The sequence below is a fragment of the Excalfactoria chinensis genome, chromosome 2 (genome assembly GCF_039878825.1).
Source record: "Excalfactoria chinensis isolate bCotChi1 chromosome 2, bCotChi1.hap2, whole genome shotgun sequence".
In the NCBI taxonomy this organism is placed as follows: Eukaryota; Metazoa; Chordata; class Aves; order Galliformes; family Phasianidae; genus Excalfactoria; species Excalfactoria chinensis.
Genome location: NC_092826.1, coordinates 134,762,795 through 134,780,523, shown reverse-complemented (window position 1 = coordinate 134,780,523; position 17,729 = coordinate 134,762,795). Strand labels below are relative to the sequence as shown.

At 40.5% G+C, this 17,729-nt stretch overlaps 1 protein-coding gene across 5 annotated transcripts in view; it reads left to right on the top strand.

Moving 5' to 3' along the window:
* The window catches only part of DPP6 (dipeptidyl peptidase like 6), a 447,472-nt gene that overhangs the window by 295,064 nt on the left and 134,679 nt on the right, over nt 1-17,729 (top strand). For all 5 annotated transcript variants that reach the window (XM_072328927.1, XM_072328926.1, XM_072328923.1 and 2 more), the window contains exons 2-3: nt 7,857-7,971; nt 13,293-13,391. In XM_072328927.1, coding sequence (XP_072185028.1) covers nt 7,857-7,971; nt 13,293-13,391 — 214 coding nt within the window. The remainder of the gene's footprint in view (nt 1-7,856; nt 7,972-13,292; nt 13,392-17,729) is intronic.

Sequence of the window (17,729 nt, the reverse complement as noted above, 5' to 3'; positions counted from 1 at the left end):
TTGGCAGCTTATGTGTCCTACACTGTATTTCAATTTTAATAGGGTATTCAGACACTTGAGGAATGTGGCATCATAATGTGATTAATTTATGCTATATGGAAAAGATGAAAGGACTCCAGCATGCTACTGAATATGTTACAAACCTCAATAAGGATATGTTCTGGTTTAAAACAGGAAGGAATGTTTATTTCTTGTGAGATATCGCTGACTTATTTAAGGGAGATATGTTTACATATATATGCTGGACTTGACTTCTATGTATAATGCATATGTCAGTAGGATAGAAATATGTCATTTTCTTTGCTAAAGTTTGAGTGTTTTAGTGTGTGCCCATCAGATTTTATCATCAACTGCCTGTGAGTTTGGACATTTTTCTTTCTTCAGTAAGTGAAAGAATTTTGCTTTGTGTCTCTCCAGGGTAGCTTAGGTAATTTTCATTGCTTTTGAAGTATTGTTATTATGGGCTTTGATCAGATGGTTTTTTCCCCCAGAAGAGTTCTGAGCTGGCACTGTGGTGTCACATTCATGCTGTCCATCCACCCCTAGCTCTGTCCCATCACCACTGTGGGACTAGGGAAGTTGGTCCTATATCTGACATGCTTTGACAGAACCCTCCCACATCTGCCAGGCTTTTGGGAGCCATCATTTGCAAGACTTGTGTTGACCAGGGACCTCATCTAAAATCTACCATCCTCCAGAAGTGGAAGTGATGGTGAAGGGATGGTGTTTTGAACTTCTAAAAAGCAGATGAATTTATTTAAACCTCTGCTTATAGACAGCAGGCGGCATGAACAATTGCACTGAGGGTACTTTTCTTCTTTCTGGGTGTTGTTTCTTTTTTCTTTTCTTTTTTTTTTTGTAATTATTTATTTACACATGTATGCATGAAGCTTTGATTGTTAATTACATGTTTTGGCCAACCTTGGCCAATCTACCCTTCCATTGTCCCTGACTATTGTAATTCATGCATGCATCCGTATTGTAGGTATCACAGGTTTGCTTCCAAGTAATCTTGCAAGGTAGTTTTTACTTTCTTAGCACGCAGTGCGTTTTCTACATCTTGAGTTTGATGGACACCTCAGGAGAGCGCAAAATGAAATGATAAACCCATTTTCTTCCCCCCTGCTGTACCCATTGCTTTGGTGTTCCTCTCCCAGCTGCCCTCACAGCTTGATAACCACAGAACTCTGCTGTCTTCATGGCCAATTCTCTCATTGTTCCCAAACAAATTACTTAAGAATTAAATTTTGTTCACTTCATATTTTCTCTCCTGAAGCATTTACCAACAAATTATTTATGAAGTGGATTATAGGAAAAAAAACAAATGTCTAGGATTTAGTAAAATATAATCTTAACCAATTTCTTATGCTTATTTCTTATTTCTTATTCAATTTCTGCCCAGGGAGATTAAACACCTCACCACTTCCCTTATCACAAGTTCTTTCTTGGTATTCAGAGTCACGCAATGAATGTTATATTGTGTTTTTCTGAAATAAAGTTTCTCTAAAAACTGTAGTTGTCTCATCATGGCATCTGATACCCATACGACATGTTGGCAGCTGAGTTTAATGATTTCAGTGGTCTTTTCTAACCTTAATAATTCTGTGGTTTGTTTGGAACTGGGAGGAGTAACAGAAGAAAAAGGGAGTTTCTCAAAGCTTTCAGATCTTGCAGACAGGTTTATTTTCCCATTTCTCGAGACTGAAATTCTTCAAGAAATAAGGTGGAGAAGTGGCATCCTAGCAGGCCTTAGCAACATCATCTTTTGCAGATGTTCTTTGTTTGGGAATGAGCTGTTTTAAGGTTTGTGTGCATGTTTGGCTGGGCTGGGTTGGATGGAGCCAGATGTTTTGCCACTCTAAAGCACTGAACTTGGAGCTAAGCTCTGTGGCACACAGGGGTCCTTGTATCAGTGATATAGTCTGCAGCATTTGGGCTTGCCAAGTCTTTTCATGGATCTGATGGAAACACAGATTCTTACAAAATAGAATCCTAAGCATCAAACCAAATTGTGCTGATGCTGTAACGGTTTTAGTAGAAGAATTAGAAGAACTTATATCAAACACTGAAATGAAATCAAAGAAAAGATGTTGATTTTATCAAGTCTGTTACTATTGGGAATAAATCTTTAATTATGCTTTGAATTACAGTAGCAGCTATGTGCCCCTTTGAGCACTTGCAGTCCCACTGTGCCGGGAGCTGTAAAAATATCTAGGACATGGTGGACGAATGAATTAAGTTGAGGGTGGGAGAATGAAGGTGATTAATACGAATGCATTAAAGAAGGACCATCACAGTTCTTGAGTAAATGCATCTCAAATCATATATGTTGTGTGCCATACATGCATGCAGCCATGGCCTTCTCCTTTTTCCCGGGCTTGATATGGAAGTTGGCCATGTAACTCACCTAGAGAAAGAACTCCTGGTAGGATTTCAGGAGTGTGAGGGAGTTGGCTTGTTTAGCATGGAGAAGTCTCTGAGGTGACAACATTATGGCTTTCCAGTGCTTGAAGAGAGCCCATAAGCAGGAGGGGGAACGACTTTTTGCATTGTCTAGACAAGGGGAAAATGGTTTTAAGCTAAAAGGGGGAAACATTAAATTAGATGCTAGGTGCTGGCACAGGCTGCCTGGACTGCTATGGATGCCTCATCCCTGGAAGTGCTCAAGGCTGGGTTGGATGGGGCCCTGGGCAGCCTGATCCTGTGGGTGGCAGCCAGTTGTGGGTTTGGAACTGGGTAATCTTTACAGACCCTTTCAACCCAAACCATTCTATGATTTAGAGTTCACATTCCCAGTTTCTAACTTATTTTGGAAGTACGTCCTTGTCTCTCTGTCATTAAGCACTAGGGAAAATTGAGAATACTTAGAATAGTAATTTTCTGCTTATTTATGCATGGTAAGGTGCTAAGAGAGTGTTGCAATGTGGTTACTATACTTGGGTACGAAAGTTACGTGAGATGCCAGTTCAAAATTGAAAGATGCTAAATTAATCTTCTAGTGCTGTTAGGTTTGGAGGGAATCCAAAACCATTTCATCACAGTGCTCATAAAAATGATGGGAAGTTATCAAATATCCATTTCTACAGGAACAGTGCAGCTAGGAATTCCAGATATTACCATATTTAGATCTTTTTACGGGGATTTTTTTGGTAAATTTAAAAGTAGCATTCTGTTTCACTTTATCAGTGGAACTTGAAGAAATACATAACAGTTGTCATTTTTTCGTCCCCCTTAATCATTCTATTGGACTTGTGAAGGAAAGCCCATGTGTGTGCCAGGCTTCATTTGTAAAAGCAGACCAGGTTTTTCTTCCTCTCACTGAGGTCTCTGAAGCGTCACATTTAGCATCTCAACAGTGGAGTTCTCTGTAGAGGAGAGGAAAGGAAATAAAAAGCCCCAAGCACTTTTGCTTGAATTCAGAGATAAAGACACAGTTATTTGCTTATTATTGTTTACCTGTATTATGGTATTCTCTGAGTTCTTCAGTGATTGAGATCTGCACTCTGCCAGGCAGGGTACCTAAAAATGATTCCTGCCCATGAAGAGCCTCCATCCTAAATTCAAGGCAGGAAAACAGCAGAGGATCCAGACATGGAGGAATGTGAGATAAAGTAGTGTGTTATCAATCAGCAATTAGTGGTATCAGGAAACCTACCACTGTAACCACTCCTATGCTAACAGTTTGCTGCCATTATCATTTTAATACCAGTTTGTTTCTGCAATGCAAGGTTAATAAACTATTGATCTGGGCTAACGGCTCTTCATCTTATTTGTAGTATTATTCAGCAGTCGTAATCTGCAGCAGTTTTGTGTTATGATGAGTTAATTAATGACAAGATTTATTTTTACTCTGAAGGTCATGGGAGTTATTGTCAGGGGTGACAGTGTTTATTCTGGGCTGTGTTTGGAAACCTGGGGGCCAGCTTGCCACCTATATTGCACTCACCATGCTGTGTCATCAGGGAACAGTTATAATTCAGAAAGGGAGCACAAATGGTAGGTAGAGCACGCATTCCTGAATCAATTGTGTGCCAACAAGCTCTCTAGATTTCTTTGTTTAATGTGTTTGAGTATAGCATTTTGGGTTGCACTCTGGTTAGCTAAAGTAGAGAAGCAAATGAAAAGTTCAAGAAGCAGAGCTTTGCGGCAGTGCTTACAAGAATGGTAGGTATGGAAACCATACAAAAGGTTTTCTATAAACCCCATCCAGCCTCCCCCAAAGCCCATGAAGTTCTTGGCAGGCTTTTGTTTCATACAGTTACTTGTTGCTTTATTTTCTTTTATTGTATCCTTTCTGATTTACACTGGCATAACTGAGTGCTCAGTCTCCTGTCTGCATGTGTTGCAATGCCACTGGGAATTCCAGCAGATGTAGATCAGTTTAAGTATTCTAAATGGTCTGTAGGTATCATATACTCTCAGTTACTTTCCTTAAAGCACTGAAGTGACAACCAGGGGCTGTGGGCAGCCTGATCTACTATTACATGTGGAGATTGGTGGCCCTGCATGTGGCAGGGGGGATTGGAGCTTGACGATCCTACTATGTGTGCAGTGTCCTTCTCTCATTGAACAGTATTGACGTAGCTGTCGAAAACAAAGATCAACGTTGTGACTGAATTCTTGTCTCAAAAAGCTATTCTATTACTGTAATATTGCCACCGCGCAAGCAGACTTTTTGGCAGGCTTTAAATAACGATGCCAGAAATAATTTTGTTGACAGCATCTTGGATCAGAGCACATCCTGCCTTCATCCCTATGTCAGTGCAGTGATTATTTCACAGGGAGGAAAATATGTCACCGTGAATCCATATTTTAGAGTCTTAAAAAACAAACTATATATGTCTGGATTTATGGCTTCAAAGTCAGCTTCAAAGGTGGGTAGTGTTGTTTTTCAATCATAAATGAAGATGAGAGTGATAACATTTACAGTTCGTAATACGCAGCATCAATGGAAGGTGCTTATTTTAAAAGCTGTGGTAACATCTGTTTTACTTCCCTAATCCAGAAGCAGTTAAGGTTTTATGTAAGGGATAGGAAGGGGGTGGAAACAGACAAGTGGAAACGAAGAAAAAAAGGAGCTGACAGGCTCTTGCTTGCAGAGGTCATGTAAGCTTTGTGTGTGTTCTTCCTAAGAAGCAGAGGGCAGGCGATTGACATAGATGACTGGCTTTGTCTTTAACATCTCCTGTCTGGGTTTTAGGTGAGTCATTTTGTCAGGGCAGAAACTGCGTGTGTTTGGTTTCTACTCAGATTTCAGCGCTGAAGGTGAAGTAATAACTTCAGAATTAACAGCTGTAGTTCACAAGAGGTATCTGCTGTTGAGTTTGGATGCTAAAATCTTTCAGGAATGGGCGAATTAGACCTTTGTGCTGCACATTGGAAACAAATCCTTTGAGATGCCTCTTCAGGAGTGCTTCTTATCTGCTTGAATCTGTAGCTGCCGAGGGCTTAATTAAACACATTCCTGGCTTCTGGAGTCTGCACAGAGGCTCACCTGAGCAATGTGAACAGCTGATTGCTTGCGGGTGCTCCTTTTTAAAGGATGGGAGCTTGCTGCCAAGGGCATGGAGAACCAGGGAGCAGTGGTAAGACTGCAATGATCACAGTATCCCTTTGTAATTTACTAGTATTACTTCTCATAATGGCCTTAAGTTGCACTGGGGAGGTTCAGGTTGGATATTAGGTAAACATGCTCAGAAAGAGTGGTGATGCACTGGAACAGGCTACCCAGTGTGGTGGGGGATTACCATCCCTTGAGGTGTTCAGGAAATGTGGAGGTGTGGCACTATTCTGAAGTGGTCACAGGTTGATGGTTGGACTAGATGACCATATTGGTCTTTCCAAACTTTAAGTCTATGAGTCTGCAGAAATAAAGGTAGGGAAGACCCAAGACGTGGGTGCTATTTCGTATGGCACTATGTGCAGGTGTCCTGTAAGTAATTCCATTGCAAGAAGCTTCAAGTGACTTGAGAACAAAGCTGCTGTCCAGGCCTGTCCTGAATAAAGCTGTTTGCTGTTCTTTGAAATGTCATTTATATCCTCTTGCTTTTTATCAGAGAAAAAATTCTGATATTTTGAAAGAAAGATGAAAACATTCTTCTGCTTCATTGAAGTGCATTAAACCCCAAAGTCTTGTTGGTGAATAGTTTTCTTGATGTGTTAGAAATTCCCAGTCATAGTTGCCGTGCTTTTGCTCCCGTATTGATGGAATGGCAAAAGAATTAATGGAGTTTTGATTCGGTAACAGATTAAATGGAAGTATTGATGCATTGAAAGCTTGCAAACATGCCTGAATGGGGAAACTTTGTGGTTTGTAGACCTGTGTGTGCAGATCTAATTCAAACCCATGAAGTCCTGTCAACTTGAAAACTTATATTTGGGGAGCTGTTCAGTATCTTTCCAGGGAGCGTTCCCCTCAGTTCTGCCTGCACTTCCCTCTGTATGTCCTTCAGACACAGACAGGGTTTGCAGTGGCTGTACAGAAGCACTGTGGTTTTTCGGCTGCTTTTCCCCATTTCTCTCAGCATCCTATTGGGTTGCCCCATGCCCTGCTGTGGAAAGAAGACTATTTCTTCCCCTTTCTAACAACATCTGGATTTTTTTCCTGAGTTTATTAGCACTCCCTGAAATGAAGTCCAAAATGCTTTCCCAGTGAAGGTGTTCTGTTCTAAGATGAAATGAATTAATGTTTGTGAAGGTACGTAGGATGAAGACGCTATAAAAATGCAAGCATTTATTTTCTGTTTGCTTGGTGGTAAAATTACGTTTCTCAAGGACCCTGACCTACTTTTCAGGTTTCTCTATAAATTTGTTCCTTCTAATTACTTTGCATTTCAAATAAAAAAGCCAAGTATAGCTGAGAAGAAATCAAGGAGGGGAGAGGTTGCTATAAAAAAGTTGAAAATAAGCTCTATGGATCACAGAAACCCTCAATCTATTACAACGCTTTTTGTGTTCCTTGAGGAAGGGGAGAGGTGCAAAAAAGGCTTTGAATAGGTACCAGGAGGTCTATGTTAGAACCACCGTACCTCATAATTTAGGAAATGAAGCAAGAACCCTAAATTAGTGTCACTGTTCAGCCATGACAAGTGGGTGAAGGGACTCACGGTTGCGTCAGCATACTGATGACAAACCATAATGATTAGAGAGATCAGCATGGAGGGTGAGCATTTAGAGCCGTCTGTGCTCTAAGGTCTGATCTCTGTAGTGAATTCAGCCTTCCAGGAAAATGGAAAGCATGAATGTTTCATACTGTAGCTGCTTCAGTACATGAATTAGTTCACATTTACTGTGCAGTGATAAGGGAAAATCCAGCAAAAGATGCGAGTAAATGGAATAGGTGTGCTAAACATGATACCAGTCTTCATGCCCTTAGACCTGCCAACAAAGGAATGAAGAAGTGGTTTGAGTGGATGTGATGTTTTCTCAGAAGGCAAAAAAAAGTCACCATGGAAATATCCTCATTGATTTTTATCTCCATATGTAAATAATTTATCTCCTTGTATTCTTCTCTAGTATCTTATTTTAAAAGACATCTGAAAGTTACTGGAAGAACTTCATTCACACTTAATGAGGGTAGGTAGGAAATTAGCCTTTGATAAGCACAATCAATGTGGGCAGACAGTGCCTGAGCATCCTGTGGGTACAATGCACTTATTTATCACATCATATGATTTGCAAGGAATTATATGGTTGCCACAACATATTATATCATGAACTGTACTTGGCTTACCTGCTTGCCCAACCGTGGCCTCGTGCTGTGGTTGTGCAGGAATGCTTTGCTCTTCACTTTCTGCAGTTTGTTTCCTTCTTTCAGTGCCTTTTCTAAACATTTGCTTTCCTTTTAATATTTCTAGGAGCTGGTGGGGAGTAATCCTCCACAAAGAAACTGGAAAGGAATTGCAATTGCCTTACTTGTTATTCTCGTTATCTGCTCCCTGATTGTCACCTCTGTTATACTCCTGACACCAGGTATTTATCATCTTTAACTCATTTTCGTTTTGTTTTCTTCTATAATTTTTCACTTCCGAGAGTAAAAGGACCGCAAAGTCAACATCAAAGGAATCATCCTTGGAGTTCTTTAGCTTGATGAGATACTGAGTTCATTCTGTTTGTAAGCAGACTGGTTCAGAGTCTTACATTTTTTGATTCAAAGATCAGGACCACTGCTGAGCTGAAGGTACCAGCACAAGAAACTTGGTTCCCTAATCACAGATTGCAAGTATTGTTTAAGAGGTAGAGGACACTTGAGAGATTGATGTGGGGCTCTCTGTTAGGACATAGCACTTCCTGGAGTCCATGCTGCAACCACCAATTCAGCGCATACCCAGGAGCATCTACCATGGCATTGAATACCTATTTGTAGGCACCTAAATCTGTTAGCTTTCACTATACTGATTTTCATATCGGACCATGGTGTTTCAGCTCTACAAAGCAATTCCAGATAGGTATATGCTAGGTAACTCTTAACTCCAGCAGATCATTAGTAACTTCCCTACAAGAGGTTCTTTAACTTAATCTTGTTACAGAGCTTCAGCAAAGTTCTGTACAAGGAATCTTCATAAATTACTTCTCTTGCAGTAGCTGCTGAGGTTGTAGGTTTGAATCTTAATGTGATAAAGTTATGGTTATTGATTATTATGTATTTATACAGCTCTTGAAATTTCTATGACTTCTTAAGCAGAAGAAATAATGTGCTTTTGCTGCTCCTGAGAAGCTTGTGATCTGAATTTGAAAGGACTAATGAATGAGATAAAAAAACACAGAACATGGTGTTGGAAAGGGTTAGGAGCTACAAAGCACAGAATAAGGTTGAAGGCCACCTGTAGAGCGTTGTATAGGAGAAGGAAAGGATCTCATTAGATGAGTATGTGCAAGCACAGATTGAATACAGGAAAGATGACAAGGGAGAAATGAAACCATGGGAAATGGAAGAGATCAAGGTGGTGAAGAGAAAAAATGAGATGGGAACCGCAAGGCAGAAATTTCTAGGAGCTCGTGGCATGTGAACTGACATGCAGTTCTGGCCCATCTTCCCTGACACCATTCTTATCCAATAGTCCTGCTGTAAAATCAATTGGAAAGAGCAACAAGTAGGGAAACACAGGACTTCACGTAATTAACTGGAAAATGAGTGAAACAATCACTGAGAGGTCCTTTTGGTGATTTAATGATACGCTACGTTCAGTTTATTTCATGCTATCCAGAATTTGTTCATGTAAATGCAAGCAGCACATGGTCACACCAGAGTAATTAACTAAATTAATTAAGGTTAAATGTAATTAAGAATCATTCTTTAAATTGCTTTTGTTATGGTTCAGATTAACACCTTTGGATTGTGCAGTTAATCTCTGGGGCATTTTCAGGTGTGGCCTGTGGTCTGCATTCACATCGAGAGACATTTACTTGCTGTGATAAATGGTCCATAAGGTACCCATTAGTTATGGAAATGTTACATCCTACTTTGTGGAAGTTTAATCCCTGGCTTTTCAAAAATGAATGCTGAAGCACAGATTCCTAAACCCTTATCTGTGGGCTTCACGATGCTCTCAGTGGCTCTCACTGCACAGATGAGAGCACAGGTACAGCTTCCATAAAGAGCAGGATCCCATGTAGGTGGATACGTAGGGAGGAGCATAAATACCCTAACTACAGCCTGAGTTATGAGTCATTCCTTCCTCGTGACCACCTGTAGCAATAATGTCTATAAAGACAGTCAGAATAGTATCTAATGAAGATTTAGTAGCTCTGATTTCAGTTCTGGATTCTGCAATAGACCTCATTTAGAACTCTTTCTTCTCCATACAGGAAAACTCTGGTTTTACATATATGTATTTTTATATATCCATTAATGACTATTATAACTATAGATACTACAGTGGTGATACAGAAAAGGTGTGCTGAGCATTGAGACCGCGTTGTTAATGTTCTCTTAGGGAAAAAAAAAGTAAACGAGTTATTATGATTACCTTCTATTTTATGATATGAACTGGGAATGTGAAGTGCATGCAGTCAGAATTAAGAAAGAGTCATGTGTATTTATGTGTTCCCGGTATGTGCATATACAAAGACATTTTGTATTTCTATGTGTGCATATGCATGTATACAAATAAACCACCCAGTTATTAATTAGTACACGTTTGGCACGAATTCCAAGCAGCACCTTTGAAAGTGTCTGTTTAAAACTGAGGGAAGTGCCAAGTGAATTTATACGCCAAAATTTCAAACCACATTTTTGGGGATTTCTGATATAGCAAAATGGAATTTGGAATTGGTTTATCCCTTGTTGGTGTTTCTGAACTGTCCCCTGCATGCAAATACAAAACTTTGAGCTCAGTACTACTTCTGTTTCTATTATGGATTCAAACTGCTTCACAGTGAGGCTCTGCCGAGGGTAAAATCTGATAGTTTAGGTTGCTGCTATGGCTTGGCAGCAGTTGAGATCAATCCTCTTGGGGCCACTGGCCCTGGAGCTTGTTACAAAGACATGTGATGGCACGGGGTAAGAAGAGGATCATTTCACAGGCATTACTAAGTGAGACATTAAAGCTGGCTTGGCAAGTGGCACAAGCACTGCTAGTGCTGACTGTGGAAAGCACTTCCCAGTAAGGTAGGAGAGGGGAAGACAAAGGAGCCTGTCCAAAAGGAGATGCAGAATCTGCATCTACCTGCCTTCGAATAGTTCATTGGATGGAGAAATGTTTATCTTTTGGATTCCAGAAAATAAAATGATTGATATTTTAACTCTGAGCTAAAGGAGGGGGTAGGACAAGGAAGTAAGGAGGCATAGTAAATGTGTGGATGTTTATTGGGAGCTGCTGCCAACAGTGAGAGTGATGTTAGGAAAACAAATCCTCTTTTCTGCATCTCTCAAGTGAAGTGGTGCAGCCTGGCGTGGGCAGAGTGAAATTCTTGAGGATACTTCACACTTAAGTCTTTTTTCCGATGATAATATTGGAGTCTAATCTGATAATGATGTGCTAGGACAAATATAATTTGCATTTAATCTCTGCGTTTCTTGCTTGTGTCTATGTTGGCCTTCTCCCTGGCTGGGAAACCATTGTTCTTTTAGTATTTTGTTTTGGTTTGAAGGCCTGTTCTACAGTGAAACACCAACACATGACATGCAGAGATGCTCTAAAACATGGCGAGCATCATTCAGTGCATGTAGAGGGTAATTTGGAGCAGGTCTGGGATACAGGCTTGCAGTCCATGCTCAGACAAAGAAAAGTGGTTAGCTGGATCACCAACTTGTATCATCAGGATGGTCAGAGCAGCATCATGCAAAAGCAAGAGTGAGTGTTAGAGTGGAGAGCAGACAAGGCTTGTTTAAGCAGAGCAGATGCTGATTAAGGTATTTAACGATTGAGGGGGTATTCTTTTGTAAAATCAATTCAAACCTTCCAATTGTGAGTTCAACTTTAGAAAGGCTGAAAACCCACTGATTGGGGTTTCTGGGATGCAGGACGCTCACTGTGCTTCAGGATTATCTCATAAGCTCGAAACAGTGCCCTTTGCATTCAGTTGTGCATAAAATGGGTTTGCAGTATTGCTAGCTAATTCTGAGGATTCTTAGGATTATAAAATCCTAATAAAACTTTAAGAGTTTTATGGTTTGTATATCTTATGATATTCTAGAACAGTATTCTTAAAAGGAACAGTAACTGATGAGAGCTTGCATTTAATAATGCAATTGCATATGCATTCAAGCCAGGCTGGATGTGGCTCTGGGCAGCCCAGTGGTTGGCAGCCCTGTCCATGTCAGGGGGTTGAAACTAGATGATCATTGTGGTTCTTTTCAACCCAGGCCCTTCTATGATTTTATTCTATGAAAAGCGAGGCTAAGGAAGACTGAATTTTGTATGGCTTTTGCTCCTTAGCAAAAGCAGGTAAATATCCAATGACCAGATGTGAAAAAGTGTAATTTTTTTTGTTCATAAGTGTTACAGAGAAACATTAATTTCCAATAAAAACATGGATTTAAAAGTTTACCCGCTGTCTTTTGGGTATAGGGAGCTCTGTTGGGGTGGAAGAAGGCTCATGTCTGCCCAATCAATGAGCAGGAAAGCAAGGTGGGGTGGGTGAGTTTCCAATGTGCTTGATAAGGGCTTCCAAGAGATGGACATGTGCAAAACAAGACATACCTGTGAGCTTGCAGTACAGAGTAGCCCAAGACACTGACTTGTAGCTGAGCCCCAGGGTTGATGGAAGGAAAGGAGACTGAGATTGCCTGATCTCTCAGCCTCAGAACATTGCTGGAACTGAGAGGAAGCTTGAAAAGCAGCACTGGTATCACAGAGGGAAGACAGGCAAGGAGGTGTGACCTTGTCCCTTTTGTTCTGAGCTTTCTGGAGTTTTGGATTTTTGTTACGTTTGTGTCCTGGTGAATAAGATTTCATCAGTTCAGCTCATGTCCTTTTGGGTTCACTAACTTCAAGGATGTCTTGGGTTTAGAGGATCTCAAAGATCATCCAGTTCCAGCCCCCTGCCACAAGCAGACTTACCAGCCTCTACATCAGGCACCACCCAAGGCTGCCACATCCAACCTGGCCTTGATCAACTGTATGGATGTGACATCTACAAACTCATTGGACAGCCTGTGCCAGTGCCTTATTGCCCTGTCAGCAAAAAATTTACCCTGACATCTAATATAAATTTCTTCTAATCTAAACCTCTTCCATAGTTCCCCCTTGTCCAATCACTGTCTACCCAAGTAAAGAGTTGATTTCCATGCAGTCTGCAAGACCTTCTGCAGCTATTATAGTCTTCTGCTGCAGAGAAAGAAGGAATGATAAGATCTTACCATCCTACCCTTTCCCAGAGCTCCAACACAGAGGTTCATTTGTGCCTTTTAGCATTCGTGATAGGGAACTGTGTGTCCCCATTCCCTCAGGTGGCATTTGGAAAGCAGCACCTGAACCAGCTGTGTACCCTGACATCCTGCTTCACCCTGTGTTGCATTCACGGATGCCCTATGATAGAACTTTGTGCCATGGTAGAAATTAATTGCAACAGATTCCTGGGCCTGTTCTGTTCAGTGGAACAGAGCATTGTTCAGAGATAATTTTTAGCAATCTCTGATAGCTCAGCGATGCTCCATACACAAACAACTAAGAGGTTTCTGTTTGTGAACTATTAAATGCTCCTTTTCTATATTAAAAATGTGAAGGGGTTTATGAGTGACAGCTTAACGTGGACCATTTCTGGATGGAATATCATATGGCTTACTCACTTACTATAATTTCAGATACATTTCAAAGTAGAAGTAATAACTGTTTTTGAATGTGTTACAGTTGAAGATAACAGCTTGTCTCAGAAGAAGAAGATAACAGTGGAAGATCTTTTCAGTGCTGATTTCAAAATTCATGACCCAGAGGCTAAATGGATAACTGGTGAGTGAGACACAAATAATTCGCTGTTTTGTTCTCTGGTCTCTTTGTATTTCCTCCTTTGTTTACCCCATTCACTTCTTTGCTCCTGGAATTACATAATTACACTGTTTAAGGTTAAAAGGGGCCTCAGTAGTCTTGTCTTACCTCCTGCTCAAGGGAGGTAGCTAAAATAGGTTGCCCAAAAATTCAGTCCTCAAATTCCTATTCCACTTTTCCTCCTGATTTATAGATAGGCATATGCAAAAACTACTGCTCTGTTATTGCCAAGGGACTCATAGCTATGCATTGAAAGCTACAGCCTTTGTCCCTAAGTGCTCCCAGGATTCAATAGGTGATGGTTAGAAGTGGTTGAAGTCATTATTTCACCACAAACAAATCATTTTCTTCCTATTCCCTCATCAAAACCATTTTTTCCAGCAAGGAGGTGAAGTGTTGCTAAGCAACTGGAAAACAGTGGCCCAGCAGCAGCTGGGCTGGTGCTTGCACACACACCATGTGCTCTTTTTGTCTTATGCTGCTGTGTGTTTTCTAGTCAGAGGAAAACCAAATAATGCTGGAATTAATACACGTAGCATTTGCTGGAATTGAGCTGTTTAGGGGATGAAGAATTCAACTCCTGCTGGAAATTGCTGCGGTCTGAAGAAGCTTTGACAAGAATGAAATGATCCATGGCATGCCATTCATGTAGCTTCCAGTCCAGCTCCTTTTATCTCTGAACTTATTAGTCTTTCTCCTGAATTAATAAGGGAATGGGATCAGTTCCTTCCTTGTGTTTGGCTTTCCTTGTCTACTGCGCCCATTGGGAGCACTTATAATGCCTATACCAAAAAGAGTGCTAAAGCATTGTGTTGAATGTTCCCCAATCACCCTCATCACAGCTGTCTCCAACTTCTCCCACCCACTCAGCTGGGCAGGAAGGCCATAGACAATACACACCTTCACAAACACCTGCAGTGAACAGGAGCTCTCCTTTAGGCTGCAGACTCTGTGGGAATTGTGTTCACCAAAGCTGCTCTTAGGGAAGAGTAATAAAAGAGATATTGTGCTGCAGCTCATAGTTATTTATCATCTTTTATTAGCAGTAAGATACCTGATGATCCTCATAAAGGAAGAGGTGCTTTCATTGAGATGTTTGCTGCTATTTTTTTTTTTTTTAATTATTTGGTAGACTGAGGGGTTTATAATAAATGAAACTTAAAGGAACAGAGAGTGGAACACTGCCACAGAGCTGTGTGTAACCTCTCCTCTCTGATGCATGCATCTTTTGTTGATAAAAGGTCTTTTTTTTTCCCACAAAACTGCTGTCTTCTGTCCAAAATTAGTACTTTCCATGCTTTAAGTTACATTCACATATTGATGTCATATATACTTGTGTTAGGAGTTCAATCCTAGCATGTATTTAACTCCATTTCCCTTCTCTTGTGCACTCTTAACTCCAGTGAGTTTTGCCTGCCCTGATGTTACTAAAATATTGTTTCCGTATGAGAGAATATAAAGTTGTATTGTGCAAAACTGCACAGTAGATATTTTTGAAGGACTTGTGTTGTTGTTGTGTTGTTGCTTTGCTACTAACACCACTGATACTGATTTTTAATATAACTAGAGAATTTATTTGTAATCCCATAGATATTCTGTATCCAAAAATAATTTGGTGTTTAAAGACAAGACTGCAATCTGCAGTCATTCATCCAAGGACCTGTGGCCATTTTTCTTGTCTGCGTTATGGTGGCTTTTCACAGGTCTCTCTAGCTGGCTAAGTGGTGAAATCTTCATCAAGGTTTCTGATAAGCCAGATGAAAGAGCAATAGCCTGATTCCTAAGTACACTTTCCCACTGGTCTCATATTCTCAGTTTAAGTGCAAATGGACTAGCAGAAAAATTGCCTATTTAAGTACCACAGAATGAGTGATTCTAGCAACGTTTTGTGGAGAATCTGAACCAAAAGAAGTAGATACTTGTGGTCTGTACTTCTATTCCTTCTCTTCCAATGACTTAATGTTGCACAATACCACCATCACTCAGATCTGTGAAATTCAGTTCTCTCAGCTCTTCAAATCTATTTCCTTCCTTTCCCAGAAAAGTGTTTATTTACAGGATGACACATTCTGAAGACTTACTGAAATTGATGGGATATGCTGATGTTTAAGCATGTTCTGATACCTGGTGGGCAAGTGGAAATAACGTATGTCAGATCAATAAGCACTGTTATTCATTGATTTCAAAGGAGCTAGAAAAAAAGAAAGAACTGATCTCAAAGCTGACATAGCTATACTTCCAATGCAGTATTGATTATTCTAATTAATAGAATCATTGAATCTTAGAATGATTTAGGCTGGAAGGGATATTAAGGGTCATCAGGTTCCAAACCCAGTAGTGCTATGGGAGCTTGGAATTCATTGGGTACATCCAATTGATTGGGTACAGTCTACCATCTTTACTTGTATTTCCTGACTTACTGTTGGCGTTCTACAAGTCAGAGTGTATGTTGTGGTGACTGTTGTCAGGATTTGGGGCTGTACTTTGTTGACTGGAGGATCCAACCAGGAGTGTATCTTTGTTGTGCTAGGCACTGGCTCAGCATGGTGAGGTAGTCCTTGCAGAGAGGTCGCAGCCAGACAATAGAATAAGGGATGAAATGCAAAGCATGATTTATTGGTCAGCAAGGGGCATGGGACACTGAAGGATACCCTGAGGCATCTGAAAAGCAAGCCCTGCTGTCTTTGATCCCTTGCCCACTTGCTGCAGCTGCAAAACTAGGAAAATATTATTCTAATCTGAAGAAGGACAGTGGCTTGTTTAGCAAGAGTCTCTAAATGGCATTTTTGGAAGTGCCAGAATGGCTGTGTGCCTGGCTCATGTCTGAGAATGGCAACTGGGCCTTTGCATCAGTCCCCCTGAAAAATGCACTAAGAACTAAATATAGTAGAGCAATTCTTTTTATCTTTGATACTGAGGCACATATGTTTTACTGCATGTTTTCCTAATAGTATTATAGGCTCTCAAAGCTCTCTTTAAGTCTAATATTTAATTTAATGACCTAGAACTAATAAGTGTTATTTACCATGCTGAAAAAAAAAAAAGACTTGCAGTAACTGAGGTAATTTATTTCAGTTTACCTTTAATAATAATGTTCAAATCAACAGTACATGGAGAGCCCAAATGCCCCCAGGTCTATTCTGTGCAGTGTACATTCATCCCCCTGTATTGATAAAAGCACTGGTGCATTTCAAATGGTGCAGATGCATGTGGACTAAATGAATTATTTATAGTTTGCTTTGCATAGACATTAAGAACTTTATAAGTGCTAATATTTTTCATTGTGAAAAAGGGTTGTGCTAAGATGCTGCTTTGACAGCCCTGAAGACTAAAGTAGCATGGTTAGAGCTATAACATGGTTAGCTGGAGCGTAGGCTTCTCCAGGTTGCTCCTCTGTCATCTTGACCAGTTCTGAGTGACCACACTCAGAGCTTTTTCCTTAGCAACGTTAGACTGGAGTGGAAGGAAAGCTCATCTTCCCACTGATCACCAGGTGGACAATTTCCAGTCTTATGTGGTGGTTGTAGGTGCCCTTGAACACAGGTGCTGCAGGTTGGGGGCACGTTCTCACCCCAGCTCATCTTGTGATAAATCAGTGTGAACTGCGCACTGGTTAGGGTAAGTTTGAAAGAAGCATAAAAAAAAGCTGGGTTACTCTATTGGAGTACTTGCTTCATTGCCCATTTTGCTCAACAGAGAAACTGCTTACTTTCGATTAGTTTTAATGGTGTGTTGAGATGGTTTGAGAGAATGGGTTTGCTAAACTTAATGGTTCAAAGAAAACTTAACACGCTCCCAACTCTGGTGTGCCGAACATCATATTCTATGTCATGGTAATTTGTTTTTGTGATATTTGTGTGAGTGTTCTGGGCTTTCATTTGTTCTTGAAATATTTTCTGAGAGATACTAGAAGTTATCTGGAGCACAGCACAGTGGTTTATGGTGTTGAAGGTTTCAGTTTCTTTGAGCCCCCCAACACAGAGAAGTCATAAAGGTGACCTTGTTCTGAGGCAGAGACATGACAGTGAAGGAAAATACCATGTAGACCAGAGGAAAGCCTGAGGGAAAGACTGAAGGAGGTTTTTCTGGTCTAGAACTTCAACACCCTTACATGGAGGTTTAGTCAGGAATGACTTTCAGAAACACCTTTTCTTTGATCCGTGAGCGTATGAACCAGTTAAGTAGGCACACAGTGACCTCTGAGGTTGTTTGGGTGCCAGGGGAAGTTGCCATGTGCTTTAAACATTGCTGATTGCTATTTGTAATCTGAATGTCTTCCAAAAGTGACATTCTATGTTGCTA